We start from the raw sequence: 15,966 nt of genomic DNA on the forward strand, positions 1-15,966 counted from the left end.
ATATGAAATGTCTTATTTTTGCCACTTATGTTGAGGTCTATAGAAAAAGTAAAACTTTGATACAGTAATGATTTGTTACAGGTTATGCAAATATTTTCCTAGTTTATCTTTGTGGGAATAAAAGTATTTTAAATATAGCTCTTACCATTTATGCTAGCATTAGGCTATATTTTTAATGTTGAGCTTAAGAAAATTTAATACAGGGACTGGGCAGTGGGACAGCTATGTAAGCTCACGTTACCATGAACAAGGACCAAGGTTCAAGCCCTTGACCCCACCTACAGAAGGGAAGCTTCATGAGTGGAGCGGTAAAGGATCTCTTTCTCCCTTTCTACTTTCCCCTCCCCTATTGGTTTCTCTCTTCCTAATCAAATACAAAAGAAAAGAAAAAAAAAATTGGAAAAAAGGCTGTCTAGGTGGTGGATTCATCTTAGGGACACTGAACCCCAGAGATTACTATAGTGGTAATTACAATTAAGAAAAAAAAGGGGAGGGGAAGGGAAAATACAATTTTCTTGCAGAAATCTTGTTAAAATGTGAACTTGGGTATTTTTTAAGTTGTAGTACTAAAATCTGTGAAGTTTCCTCTGCATCCAGAAAGGTAGATCAGTTTAGTGGTACAGCATAGGATTTACATGTCTTAGGTCCTAAATTTGACTCTTGCATTGTGTATATCTCAGTGAGTTCTAGTTCTCTAGTTCTCTCTCTCTCTCTCTCTCTCTTTCTCTCTCTCTCTCTTTACCAGAACACTGATCAGCTCTGGTTTATGGTGCGGGGGATTGAATCTGGAACTTTGGAGCTTCAGGCATTGCACAACCATTATGCTATCTACCCCCGCCCAATTCTAGTTCTCTCTGTGTCATTTAAAGTATGTAAAGAAATAAATTTTGGGCTGGCAGTATAATGCACCTGAATCATGTTTGTGCTTCACCGTACATGGAACCCAAGTTTGAACCCAGCCCCCACTGCATTGTTAAAGCTTCAGTGCTGTGGTATCTTTCTCTCTTTCTCTTTCTCTGTCTCTTTCAATCTGAAAAGTTGGTCTGGCGTAGAAAGCCCCAATGACTCCAAAAAAGGTGTGTGTGTGTGTGTGTGTGTGTGTGTGTGTGTGTATGTTTTCTGAGATGGTAAGGCTAGTTGGGAATTCTATTGCTGTTAAAGAAATAAGATTGAGAAATAAGAATCTTATTCATAAAATGGAATAAATAGGAAGTACAGATTTCCATTGAATATTTGGTGGGAGTAGTAGAAGTATGCTGTTTTAATATATATAAACTGCTTTTATTTTAGGGACCAAACTTGCTCAGGCAAAAAAGTTTAATGACCCTGATGATCCATGTAAAATCCTGGTTGCTACAGATGCGATTGGCATGGGACTTAATTTGTAAGTAATACGTTTTTAGTCATCATGGATGTTAGCGGGCTAGATGGCAATAAATAGTTCTTCCTGGTTGGCATTAGATGACTGTGTTCTTTTGAGTTAGGAAGATGGCATGTGTCTGCTTTACCTGCTAGATGGAAACATAGTGTAGATCTATACTTGGCATCAACATTTCTATCTATTGAGGAAGTGAAAGAAAAATGTCATCTAATACTAGGCCTTTTGAGTGCTGCTCCCTACCACTTACACTCACTGAATTTATCTGTTGAAGAAGTGAAAAGAAGAATGTCATCTAATACTAGGCCTTTTGAGTACTGCTCCATACCACTTATACTCACTCAGTTTTGTTTTTCACTCAGTAAATCTGTGACTACTTGCTACGCATGTGGGGCAAGCCGTTGTCTTTAGTGGCAATATAGATGTGTAAAGTCTAAACTTTCTTTACAGAAGGTGAAGGTAGCTGTACACTTACAGATCAAAGTCAAAAGTTTGTTTGTTTTATAAAACTCGGACATCATGCATATGCGATTTTACTACCCTTCTTTGTCATTTCAGTAGAGAGGGAGAGACCACGGTACCTGAGCTTCCCCACATGTTTTGGGGGCTTGAACCAGAGCCTTGCACATGACAAGACAGGTACCCTGTCTGGTGAGATCTCGCTGGCCCCAAAAGTTAATTTATAGCAGCCAACTTTTTTTTTTTTTCACCACCGCTGTCCCAGTGCTGTGACACTCCCATGTGGTGTTGGCACTTGGACCTCAGTTATGTGCCATAGCAAGATAGGCGTGCTGCCTGGTGAGCTGTACTTTCAAAAGCAAACAGGAATTCCTTATTTGAGTCATTTATTAAAAAATTTCGGAGGGCTGGGTGGTAGCCCACCCAGTCAAGTGCACATATTACCAAGTGCAAGGACCTGGGTTCAAGCTCCCGCTTCTCATCTGCAGGGGCTCACTCCATGAATGGCAAAGCAGGTCTACGGGTGCTCATCGCCCTCTCCTTCTCTCTGTCTCTCTGTACTCTCACAGTTTCTCTTGGTCCTCTGTAATAAAGAATTTGAATGTTACTTTCTGTAGCTTTAGCATGTACATTAGCTTATCACATAATTAATTGTATACACATAGTTCATTAACATCCTGATAGTTGATACATTGAAAATAGACAATTTGATACTTAAAATATTTTAAATTAATTAAAAATTGCTATGTAAAGTATTAGATTTACCCAGTTGTTTGAAAATGCTATTTGAGAAGAAAGAATTATCAATAAACTTCTTTTCCTTGCAAGTGATTCTAAACTAGAACTGAACTAACATTTCTGTACTAGTCTAAATAAAGTTTTTTTTTTTAAATAAAGTTGTCTTTGAGATCACTTTTATTTCTTTTTCAGAAGCATAAAAAGAATTATTTTTTACTCCCTTATAAAGCCCAGTATCAATGAAAAGGGAGAGAAAGAGATAGAACCAATCACCACCTCTCAAGCCTTGCAAATTGCTGGCAGAGCTGGTAGATTCAGTTCGAAATATAAAGAAGGAGAGGTTACAACAATGAATCGAGAAGACCTCAACTTATTAAAGGAAATTTTGAGTAGACCCGTGGATCCTATAAAGGTAAGATGTACTATGGTACTGTACCCTTCACTCATCTTCTATATTCTTGTCTCAGTTACCTACAAACAGAAGTAAACAAGAGAATATTTGTGTCCTAAAAATTGTGTCAGGAAAGCCCTGTTTGCTTATTTAATAAGGTGCCTGCTTTGTCATGCTTGTGACCCAGGTCCAAGCCTAGCCCCTTTGCCTTGGGGCAAACTTTGGTGTGGTGGCATTTCCCCCTCTCTGTCAGTGTCTGTAATCTAGCAAAAAAAAAAAAGTCACTTTGGAGCAATGAAGTCCCAGTAATAAGAAAAAGAAAGCCTTACTTTATTACATTGGAGACTCATCAGAGTCTCAGAGAATGCTGTACAAGATTCAGATTGAACCAGTCTAGTTAACCTAAATTTCCTTTTGTTCTTTCTGGAATCAGAAACTGGGTGGGATTAAGCAGACAGTTGCTTTAGGTGGGCAGGCGACTCTGTGCTATCACATTAAAAAAGTATCAGAAGCTTGAATGTAGAGGTAAGTCTTTAGTATTGGGTAGAAATTACCACTAAGCAATACAACTTCAGGCCAATAAAGACAAGCTAAATTTTGGTTAGTGTAGTAATGAGTCAGAAGTATTCCTATTTTTATACAAAGTAATTATTACAATTTATGTTGCATGAAAAGGCCTGGCAAGTGGCTTATTTGGTAGACACGCATATTACCATATAGCACAAGGGATAACTGCGTATTCCAGAGTTGAGCATTGCCTTGGTCTCTGTCTCCTTCCATTCTCCCCCCACCTTAAACATATATACACTTTTGTTGTTGTATTTTATGTATGCATTAGATAGAGATTGAGAGGGAAGAGGGGTATCAGGAGAGAGAAAGATGCCTGCAGCACTCACTGCTTTACCACTCATGAAGCTTCCCCATACAGGCAGGGACCTGGCGTTTGAACCCCAGTCTTTGAGTGTGGTAACATGTGCGCCTGTATGGGTGTACCACGGCCCAACCCCTCCCATTCTCTTTCTTGTTTATACGTACCTGTGAGCACTTCTTAAAACTGCAACATATAATTAAAGAAATAACTGACTGGCCCAGAGAGAGAGCACAGACTCTGGTGCCCGAAGTTTCAAGTTCATCCCTTGCACCACCATAAGCCAGAGTTCAGCAATTCTCTGGTCAGTAAGTAAACAAACATTTTTTTCTTTAAGTTGGATGAGTAAATGAATGTAAACAAAATAGAATAAGGTGGTGTGGGAGGTGGCGCTGTAAATGGGGCATTGGAGTCTGAAGCATGAGGTTCTAGGTTCGATCCCCAGCAGCACATGTACCAGAGTGATGTCTGGTTCTTTCTCTCCTGTCATTTTTTATGAATCAATCAATAAATTAAAAAAAAAAAATAGAATAAACACTGGCTTATATAAATTTTATTTATGAGGAAGAGAGAACCAGAGCATCACCCTGACACATATAATGTTGGGATTGAACTCAGAACCCCATGCTTGAAAGTCTAATGCCTTACCCATTGTGCTACATCCTGAGCTGCACTGACTTTTTTTTAAATTTAAATAAGTAGCTGGCCTTTAGTTCAAACATTTTTCTCATGTTCCCATGGGTGTGTGTGTGTTTGCTGTATCGCCTTCGTTAAAATGATTGGAAAAAATTGAGACTTGGAAATTATTTTACTGTAGGAAGCATTTTGTATGTGTGTGTGTGTTTTGTTTTCCAGTAGTTAGTTCATGACAAGTTTTAGAAATAAAGCTAAAAATATAAACAAGACTGAGTACATATTCAATGAGTATGTGTTTTACTAAGTCATTTCATCAACTTTTTAAATTGATAGTGACAAAATGATGCTTTATTTTACTCAAACTCTTGGTTTTTAACTAGTTTATTGAAAACTTGGCCTGAATGTAGAATTTTATCTTGAAATAATTTAAGAAAGCCTTTTCTTAAAACAAACAAACAAACCTTTCTAATTGTTTTTCTTTTTACTAAAGGCAGCTGGTCTTCATCCTACTGCTGACCAGATTGAAATGTTTGCCTACCATCTTCCTGATACAACGCTTTCTAATCTTATTGTAAGTAGAAACTTACTTGTAAATCTCTAAAACTATTGGTGTGTCAGTTATTATTAATTAATCTTGTGGGCATGAATGAATGTATGCTTTGTGAAGTTGATATTCATGAAATGTGCCTTGAAAAGGAAAGCATTCAAAGTTTTCTGAAACTGGTTCTAAGGTATTTTCTCTTAAGTATTTCATATTGGGAAGGCTATGGGAGAAGTCTGTTGGTTTGAGGAAATAATGAATAAAGCAGGCCTTTCTAGAGAATGATTGTGGTCTGAAAAAATTAATTATCTTTTATAGACTTAAGTACTTTGCTCATGTCTGATTAGACAATCAGTAACTTAGTATATCTTTTTCTCCTCAGGATATTTTTGTAGACTTTTCACAAGTTGATGGGCAGTATTTTGTTTGTAATATGGATGACTTTAAGTTTTCTGCAGAGTTGATCCAGCATATTCCATTAAGTCTTCGAGTAAGATATGTTTTTTGCACAGCCCCCATTAACAAAAAACAACCTTTTGTCTGCTCTTCATTGTTACAGGTAAGGTTTTTTGTTTGTTTTTATCTGTATGATACTTTGAGATGTTTCAGGTTTTCCTCAAATAATGCTTTGTTATTCAAAACAAAGCAACTAAAGGATACTCTTTAATATGCGATAGAATGTGAGAACTTAAATATAAAGTGACACTTTTTTTAACGGTCTTTTTTTAATATTTATTTTCCCTTTTGTTGCCCTTGTTTTTTATTGTTGTTGTAGTTATTATTATTGTTATTGATGTCATCGTGATTAGATAGGACAGAGAGAAATGGAGAGAGGAGGGGAAGATAGAGAGGAGGAGAGAAAGACAGACACCTGCAGACCTGCTTCACCACCTGTGAAGCGACTCCCCTGTAGGTGGGGAGCCGGGGGCTCAAACTGGGATCCTTACGCCAGTCCTTGTGCGTCGCACCACGTGCGCTTAACTCGCTGCGCTACCTACAGCCCCACTCCCTAAAGTGACACTTTCTTACAGGTACTTTTTGCTTTGTGTTCGGGCTGGTATGGCAGTCTTTGTGACTATACTAAAAGAAAAATAACTGAATACATTTTGAAGGAAGGAGATCTTTGCATGGTACACATTTCTCTTATTGTTATTTGGTTATCATTTTTTGGAAGAGCTTTAATATTGGCAGCAGTATTCTGTTTTCCTAACTCCATGCCATTAAGTCAGGAATTACTTATCTTGTATGCATGGTGCCAGGGTCCCAACCTTTTTTTTCCTTTGAATTCATTTGGGTAGTGATACAGATTTGTGAGGAACATAGGATTTACTCAAACAAGGGAACCAGGAAAGGGCACTGGAAGTTGAACTTCCAGACAATTGAAATACCCTTACCTTACTGGGTACTTATGTGTCCTCCTAGCTCTCCTTAGTGGTCCCAGCCTGCTAAACCCGAAGATCATCTTCTTCTCCTTCTTCTTTCTTCTTTTTTAATACCTTTATTTATTATTGGATAGAGACAGAAATTGAGAAGGGATGGAAGATAAAGTGGGAAAAAAACAGAGAGACCGCTGTAGCCCTGCTTCACCACGTGTGAAGCTTTCCCCCTGAGGTGGGGACCAGGGGCTCAAACCTGGGTCCTTGTGCACTGGATTTTGTGTGCTTAACCAGGTGCTCCACTACCTGGTCCTAACCCAAAGATCTCTGAATCTTTTCCTTACTCATTTAGTCTTATTGCCATCTATTTTACAGATCATAGCATTCTACAAATTAGTTCTGATCTTGTAGACTCTATTTCTAAATGGAATTTTCTTTCTTTCTTTCTTTTTTTTTTTTTTGCTTGTTTATTACTAACCAGAGCACTGCTCAGCTCTGGCTTATGGTGGTGTAGGGGGTTGAACCTGGGACTTTGGAGCCTTGAGGGTCTGTTTGCATAACCATTATGCTATCTACCCATGCCCGCTAAATGAAATTTAAGGTTATTTTTAAATTACATAAATTATACATTTAAAAAATTTTTTTAAATATTTTTTTACATTTATTATCTTTATTTATTTATTGGATAGAGACAGCCAGAAATCAAGAGAGAAGGGGGTGATAGAGTGGGAGAGAGACAGGCACGTGCAGCCCTGCTTCACTGCTTGCAAAGCTTCCCCCTGCAGGTGGGGACCGGGGGCTTGAACCCTGGTCCTTGCTAACTGTAACATGTGCCCTCAACCAGGTGCGCCACCGCCCAGCCCCACATATTTTTATCTTTGCACAAGAAGTAAAGCACCACAGAGAGGCTAAACTGGGCTATTCCTCTGTTCTCAGCCTTCTAACATAGCTACTAATAGCAGCTTACACACACACACACAGACACACACGCACGCGCGCGCGCGCCTCCAGGGTTATTGCTGGGGCTCAGTGCCTGAACTGCGAATCCACTGCTCCTGGAGGCCATTTTTTTCTCTTTTGTTGCCCTTGTTGTTTATTGTTGCTGTTATTATTGTTGTAGTCATTGCTGTCATTATTGTAGGATAGGACAGAGAGAAATCGAGAGATGGGGAAGACAGAGGGGGAGAGAAAGACACCTGCAGACCTGCTTCACCGCTTGTGAAGTGACCCCCCTGCAGGTGGGGAGCCAGGGCTCGAACTGATCCTTAAGCTGGTCCTTGCACTTTGTGTCATGTGTGCTTAACCTGCCGTGTTACCACCCGACCCCCACCTTGTATATATTCTTTTTTTTTTTAATTTCTTTATTTGTGGAATTAATGTTTTACATTCGACAGTAAATGCAGTAGTTTACACATGCATAACATTTCCCAGTTTCCCATATAACAATACAACCCCTACTAGGTCCTCTGTCATCCTTCTTGGACCTGTATTCTCCCCACCCACCCCAGAGTCTTTTACTTTGGTGCAATACGCCAATTCCAGTTCAGGTTCTACTTGTGTTTTTATCTTCTGATCTTGTTTTTCAACTTCTGCCTGAGAGTGAGATCATCCCATATTCATTCTTCTGTTTCTGACTTATTACGCTTAACATGAATTTTTCAAGGTCCGTCCAAGATGGGCTGAAAATGGTGAAGTCACCATTTTTCATAGCTGAGTAGTATTCCATTGTATAGATATACCACAACTTGCTCAACCACTCATCTGTTGTTGGACACCTGGGTTGCTTCCAGGTTTTGACTATTACAAATTGTGCTGCTAAGAACATATGTGTACACAGATCTTTTTGGATGGGGGTGTTGAGCTCCTTGGGATATATCCCCAGGAAAGGAATTACAGGATCATAGGGTAGGTCCATTTCTAGCCTTCTGAGGGTTCTCCAGACTGTTCTCCACAGAAGCTGGACCAATTTACATTCCCACCAGTACTGCAGGAGGGTTCCTTTTACTTCACACCCTCTCCAGCATTTGCTGCCGCTACTTTTTCTGATGTATGACAGTCTCACAGGAGTGAAGTGGTATCTCATTGTTGTCTTTATTTGCATTTCTCTGACAATCAGAGACTTGGAGTATTTTTTCATGTGTTTCTCAGCCTTTTAGATCTCTTCTGTAGTGAATATTCTGTCCATGTCCTCCCCCCATTTCTGGATGGGGTTATTTGTAGTCTTGTTGTTGAGTTTGGCAAGCTCTTTATATATGTTGGTTATTAAACTCTTGTCTGATGTATGGCATGTAAAGATCTTCTCCCATTCTGTGAGGGCTCTCTTGGTTTGGGTAGTGGTTTTTTTTTTGCTGTGCAGAAGCTTTTTAATTTGATGTAGTCCCATAGGTTTATGCTTGCCTTAGTCTTCTTTGTAATTGGATTCGATTCATTGAAGATGCCTTTAAAATTTATGCAGAGGGAGTCGGGCTGTAGTGCAGCAGGTTAAGCACAGGTGGCGCAAAGCACAAGGACGGGCATAAGGATCCCGGTTCGAACCCCGGCTCCCCACCTGCAGGGGAGTCGCTTCACAGGCGGTGAAGCAGGTCTGCAGGTGTCTTATCTTTCTCTCCTCCTCTCTGTCTTCCCCTCCTCTCTCCATTTCTCTCTGTCCTATCCAACAACGACAACAACAATAACTACAGCAATAAAACAACAAGGGCAACAAAAGGGAATAAATAAATTAATAATTTTTTAAAAAAGAAAATAATTATTTAAAAAAAAAACAAAAAACAAAATTTATGCAGAAAAGAGTTCTGCCAATATTTTCCTCTATGTGTCTGATAGTTTCTGGTCTAACATCCAAGTCCTTGATCCACTTGGAATTTACTTTTGTATTTGGTGAAATATAGTGGTTCAGTTTTACCCATTTTTTCAAACACTATTTGTTGAAGAGACTCATCTTTCTCCCATTTAATATTCTGGGCCCCTTTGTCAAAGATTAGATGTCCATAGGTGTGGGGGCTTACTTCTGGGCTCTCAATTCTATTTCACTGGTCAGTGTGTCTATTCATGTTCCAGTACCAAGCAGTTTTTATGATAGTGGTCCTCTAATACAATTTGAGATCTGGGAGTGTGATGCCTCCGGTTCTGTTCTTTCTTTTCAAGATTGTTTTGGCAATTCTAGGTCTTTTCTAGTTCCAAATGAACATTTGTAGCATTTGTTCTATTCTCCTAAAAAATGTGGTTGGGATCTTGATGGGGATAGCATTAAATTTGTAGATGGCTCTGGGTAGTATATTCATTTTGATGATGTTAATTCTTCCTACCCATGAACGTGGAATATCTTTCTTTGTGTCTTTTTCAGTTTCCTTGAGTAGTGACTCATAATTTTCAGTATACAAGTCTTCCACTTCTTTGGTTAGGTTTATTCCTAGATATTTTATTGTTTTTGTTGCTATAGTAAAAGGAATTGATTTCTGGATTTCAGCTTCTTCCAACTTAGTGTTTTCATAGAGGAATGCCAGTGACTTTTGAATGTTAATTTTGTAGCCTGACACCTTACTGTATGGGATAGTAGTAGCATCTGGAACTTGATGAAATCTTTGCTCGATAGCTAACATGAGGGTGGACTAGGATTACTATTTTGGAGGATGGTTTCAGAGTGGAGAAAAGAACTTGAAAGCTGGGGTAGGGCAGAGAATGGCTCCTGAACTTGAAAAAATATATAAATATAATCAACTGTTTGCAACATTGATCTGTCCTGGGCTCCCATGTACATTACGCATATTTAGCACAGGAACCTAGATATCCTTCATATCTCTGTCAGTCTAAGCTTACAGTCCATGGTCACTGCTGGATATGTTCTAGTTTGCACACGTGACGCCACCAGTCCTCCTTGAGTGGCAAACTAGGATGATCCAGCCTCCCTTGGAGAGTGGAACAGTTCTTACCATTGCTCATTTGTAGTGAGGAGGATAAAGCCCTATACAGAGGCCCACAGTAGGACTAATGAGGAATTCCTGGTGGAAGTGGCCAGTGATTTGACCTGGTTCTTGGGAAAAAAAAAAATCCCTTTCTCAAAGTTCCTATATAAATTATTAAATATTTCAAAAAATAGAAAAGCATAGCGAAAGAAAAACCAATTAACATTTATTGTCCTCTCTTTTCCTAGTCATAAACTTCAGTGAATTCTGGTTCTCCTACCAAACTCTTTTGTTTCTCTCAGTTTGCCAGGCAATATAGCAGGAGTGAACCCCTCACCTATGCGTGGTTACGACGATATATTAAATGGCCATTACTTCCACCTAAGAATATTAAAGACCTCATGGATCTTGAAGCTATCCATGATGTCTTGGATCTTTACCTGTGGCTAAGGTACCATTTTTTTTTTTCCTTTATATGCTTTTAAGTTTTGAGTATTAGAGCAAATCAAAGCTTTAGAAATGGTCTTTTTGTGCTTTCAAATTAGACATATATTTGCTGGGTGCTCTGTATATGTTTATTGTCTGTAAAGGTAGTTGGACCTGGTTGATACCCATCCCAAAAATAACTTAAGAAATTCTTTTGATTCTAGTTAAGATAAGTAGGTAAGAAGATCCACTAGATTCTTACTATTCAAAGGGTCATCCCTAAATCAAAGGCATTGGTGCCGTCCAGGATTCTTTTAGGAAGACAGAATATTGCCCTAGTCAGGCTGGGTATGGAGCATAATAGTTATGCCAAAAGATGCTCGTGCCTGGGGTTCCAGAGCCCCAGGTTCAATCCCTAGCACCACCATAAACCAGAACTAAACAGTGTTCTGAAAATGAGGAAAAAAGGAAAAAAAAAAAAAAAAAAAAAAAAAATATATATATATATATATATATATATATATATATATATATATAGTCAAATTTTGTATTTTAACAAAATACTCAGAATATACTCGTATACACGGGATTATTTATACATTAACATTTGGGAGATTTGGGGAGCTATTGCTCTAGATTAGTGATTCTCTGAGGAGGGACATGTTGAAGTACTTATGATACTTGTGACAACACATCTCTTTAGTGACACATCCCTTAGTTGAACTGGGAATAATAGTTGAGCACAGGCATAAAGAGAGTTTGCAAAAATACAATGTTTGGAATTAACCTGTATCTAAGATGTAGTTATATCATTGATATTATATTAGTCCAGTGATTATGGTAAGAACTATTGCTATAATGTAATAATTCATTTTTTTTCAAGCTACCGGTTTATAGATATGTTTCCAGATGCCAGCCTTATCCGAGAACTGCAGAAAGACCTAGATGGTATTATTCAAGTGGGTGTACACAATATCACCAAACTGATTAAAATTTCAGAGTCACGTAAGCTCTTGAATCTGGATAATAATTTGTCATCAGGGAACCAGTCCCGTTTGTCAGGAATATTACGCAGCCAAGCCAGAAAAGTGCGTATCACCAAAACTCTAGGGAGTGACTCACCCGACCCTGATGGAAAAGAGAAATCCCTTGCGTCCAGATTGGTGCAGCAAGGACTCCTTACTGCAGACATGTTGAAACAGCTAGAGAAAGAGTGGCTGACACGACAAACTGATCATGGTAATGAAAGAACAGAATGTGAGACATCAAAAGGAACAAGAAGAAAGAAGAAGCAACCTGATTCAAATTAGATTTGTTTTTGCAAATAAAATCTTTTAAAATCCTTTGTTTTGCATACGCATTTATTGCTTGCTATAATGTGGGTGTGTTTCACTGTTTTTTTTTTTTTTTTTTTTTTGCCTAGAAAAAAATGACTTAGGGGGCTGGACGGTGGTGCACCTGGTTGAGTGCCCATGTTACAGTGCTCGAGGACCCGGGTTCGAGCCCCCAGTTCCCACCTGCAGGGGAAAAGCTTTGAAAGTGGTGAAGCAGTGCTGCAGGTGTCTCTCTTTATCTCTCCCTCGTTATCTCCCCTGCCCTCTCAATTTCTGGCTTTATCTAATAAAGATAATTTTTAAAAAATGACTCTTAAAGGCTGCTAAACTGCTGAACATATTGAAAATACAGGCTTATAATATAGGTCTTATTAAAAGCTGTGTTTAATGGCCATTTATAGTGTAGCACTAATACAGTAAGTATGGAAAAGTTCTTTGCATAGTAATACAGTCAGTTTAGTGAACAGTTTGACCAGTGCCTAGTGAATAATTTGACCAGGGTCATGAGTGGAGTTCCTAGACAAATGTTGATTGTATTCCTTTCCCAATTCTGGGTGCTAGGAATACGCAGTGAGACAGAAATGTTTCTGCTTCGTGGTGGATATAGTTTGATACAGAGGTCAGCAAAAACAAGCTTAACAAATAATATCTGTTGTTTTCAACGGGCTGGCTTCACGGGCGGGTAACAGACGACCAGGGACTCATGGTTGAGCTGTACGCAGTATCTCTTTATTCATGCAGGACACAGCACAATCTATACCAAGCTAAGCTAAACTAAAAACTACAATCTTGTCCTTATAAATATACTAGCCCAGTAGGGTGGGAACAGGATGCGACACAGAGAGGGTGGAGAGAAGTGACTGGTGAAAATCAGGGTGTGACAAGGAGAGGGGGCAGAGCAAAACGATATCATGAACCAGTGGGGATTAAACCAATGCCATGCAGTGGTTATGTAAATAGAATACAGTGGTTATGTAAATAGAATGCATACCAACAATTCCCCCTTTCTTTTTAACTAATGGCCATAGTATCTGGAGTGTGGGGTGAACAGAAACATATATCATACAGGCATTTTCAAAAGAACTGGCATACAACATGGAGGAACAAAATAGGAGAGCAGCAATAACCAGTGTGATGCCAAGGGGAGGCCTGAGGGGGCGTTTCCTGCCTCAAAGGGCAAGGCCTAGCAGGCGAAATGGCATTTCTTGCCTCTGGGGGCATCTATTGCCTCTGGGGGTGCTTCATGCCTCTGGGCATCTCTTGCCTCAAAGGGCCTTCATGCCTCTGTGGGCTTGACCTAGTAAGGAGGGGGAGTTTTCTACCTCTGTGAGCAGAGCCTGCAGGCAAGGGGTAATGGCCTATAAAGTCCCAAGTCTCTGGCTGCAAAGTCTATGCATTGCTGCAGTCAATCTTTGAGAAACCCAGCAGCATAAAGGGAAGCTGCTGTAAAGTTGTATAAAGTGTCTAAGAGCTGTACCAGTAAGTCCGATGGACGTGTCAGTCGAAAGCAGATGACCACAGAAGAAAATGTCGGGATGAAACGCATGTCTGTCTTGATGGGGAATGTTGGCCACCAGAATTCCGCTTTTCTGTAGAGTGAGCTTTGGAGTCTGTGAATTTGTTTCTTCAGGTTGTGTCAGGTCACATCATTGGTTTCCGGGGGTGCGTTGTAGTCATTCCATCTTGTGGGCGATGTCAGAGAACAGGGGTCCAAATAGATTTCCAGGAATTTCATTTGAGTAGATGCTTTTTCATGTGAAGACTTGACAGCTGAAATTCACTTACTTGTCAAACAAAACTTGTAGCAGATTAGAAGTTTACTATATTTGATAACTCCATTATAATTGGAGGTCCTTTCTAGTATGATTTTAAGGTTGTTTAAACAGTTTAAACTCAATAAGATGTGGAAAGGTAAACAGAAGAACCACGGTTAGAAGCCTTAGGCATGAGAATAATTAACATAATCATTGCACTATCTGCCCCGCCCATAAGTCATACCGTTTTGAGGATTAAACATTTCAGATTTATGCCAAGATGTAAAAAAAAGAAATCAAAGGAGGAAAAAACAATTTTTTGGATTGTTTCTGGATGTCTCTAGAAATCATGGCTGCGTCCAGCATTTTTTTTTTTTTTTAGTCAATGTCAAACAAAAATTCAGTCATTCAAATCACTCTCTTACGAAACAGATCTCACCATGTAGCATCAAGAGTCCCCGGAGGGCATCCTAGTCCAAAAAGCTCAAAATTCCATTTAGGGTGCTTCTGACTGTTACTGCTGGATTGCTTCAGGCACCCATTTTTAAAAGTGTCTTCCCATCAAAGAAAGAATCCAATCAGGAGAGTAGAACTAACCACGTGTCTCCATTCTTGGGGACTGCCAGGGTACTGGAGAATGCTCCTCAAACTAGAGTAGTCCTTCTCCATGGGAAACATTCGAGAAGAAGTCCAGAAAGTCCCAGGGGAAATCTCCATGCATATCTCAAGGTCTACGATCACGGTCATAAAGAACCAAATTGTGGCCCGGAGCAAAATGTAGTCCTTTTCTTCAGGAAACAAGGGAGAGGGAATCCAGAAAGTCCAAGGAGAAATCTCCATGCATCTCCCAAGCTCTATGATTAGGGTCACAAGAAACCAAAGTTCCCGGTCAGGGAACTGAAGTGTGGCCCAGAGCAAAATGTTCCAAAGACAGAGAAACTGTCTCATGATGAAACAGTAGAGGCATTGGCAAACCTTTTCATAAGTAGAAAGGCAACCCATGGCGGATGGGTAGCCAAGTTTACTTATCTGGTGGATGGGCGGGTTAGGTCCCATGATGATGTCCATGTTTCAGGGCTTATTTCAGTCCCTGTTTGGGCGCCATTATGTTGGGCTGAGCTTCACTGACGGGAGACAGACGGCCCAGGACTCATGGCTGAGCTGTACACAGTATCTCTTTATTCATGCAGGATGCAGCGCAATCTATACCAAGCTAAGCTAAACTAACAACTACCAACTAACTAAAACGAACAATGTTGTCTTTATATACTAAGTAGGGTGTGAACAGGATGTGACATAGGGTGGAGAGAAAAGTGACTGGTGGAAGATCAGGGTGTGACAAGGAGAGGGGGCAGAGCAAAAAGATATCATGAACCAGTGGGGATTAAACCAATGCCATGCAGTGGTTATGTAAATAGAATACAGTGGATATGTAAATAGAATGCAGTGTTAAGCAGGGGGGATTAAACCAAATGAAACAGAAGGGGGTTTTAGAAGCATACCAACAAATATCAGCTCTGTGAGAGAAGAGATTGTTGTCAGCCTAATTCACTGCTGTATCTACAGTGTCTGTGATATAGCAGAAACATAGGAAGCAATTCTGATGATGAACTAGAAAGAAGTAGTATATGGAAAGCAGTTACAAGTAGTAGCAGTAGGTATGCTGGATACAGGGTGTGGCCTTCTTTTTGCCCAAAGACCAGACTGCAGTGTGCATAATGGCCACTACTAGTTTTTTTTAGCTCAGGTTAGAGACCCAGCTAGAAGGAGCTTGAGCTTTCTTTCTTTTTTTTTTTTTTAAGTTTTTAAAAAAATATTTATTTTCCCTTTTGTTGCCCTTGTTGTTTTTATTGTTGTAGTTGTTGTTGTTTGCCAGGCTTGTGTCACGGGCAGGAGAGAGATGACCCAGGAGCCAAGTTAGTGGCGGTAGCAATACAAATCTTTATTCAGGCAAGAGCCCCAGAGTCGGGCATGAGTGCAGCAAGTTAAGCCACATGGAGCTAAAAACCTGCAATGGCCAGCATCTGCCTCCCGCACGCCTGACCTCCTCCAGGTCGGGATGTGGAAGAGAGAGAAACCAGAAACAGAAGTGGCTTTTACAGGACAAAACCGGAAGTGGCAACTCAGAAATGGAAATGGCTAGGAAAGGGGGTGGAGAAAGGA

At 39.8% G+C, this 15,966-nt stretch overlaps 1 protein-coding gene across 3 annotated transcripts in view; it reads left to right on the plus strand.

Annotated features, from left to right (window-relative positions):
* SUPV3L1 (Suv3 like RNA helicase) overlaps positions 1-12,082 on the plus strand; it is a 28,376-nt gene extending 16,294 nt beyond the window's left edge. For all 3 annotated transcript variants that reach the window (XM_007524153.3, XM_060196899.1, XM_060196913.1), the window contains 6 exons: positions 1,291-1,384; positions 2,768-2,987; positions 4,961-5,041; positions 5,394-5,570; positions 10,592-10,740; positions 11,599-12,082. In XM_007524153.3, coding sequence (XP_007524215.1) covers positions 1,291-1,384; positions 2,768-2,987; positions 4,961-5,041; positions 5,394-5,570; positions 10,592-10,740; positions 11,599-12,025 — 1,148 coding nt within the window. In that variant the 3' untranslated portion in view covers positions 12,026-12,082. The remainder of the gene's footprint in view (positions 1-1,290; positions 1,385-2,767; positions 2,988-4,960; positions 5,042-5,393; positions 5,571-10,591; positions 10,741-11,598) is intronic.
* The last annotated feature ends 3,884 nt before the right edge of the window (positions 12,083-15,966 follow it).

The sequence above is a fragment of the Erinaceus europaeus genome, chromosome 1 (genome assembly GCF_950295315.1).
Source record: "Erinaceus europaeus chromosome 1, mEriEur2.1, whole genome shotgun sequence".
Taxonomy (NCBI): Eukaryota; Metazoa; Chordata; class Mammalia; order Eulipotyphla; family Erinaceidae; genus Erinaceus; species Erinaceus europaeus.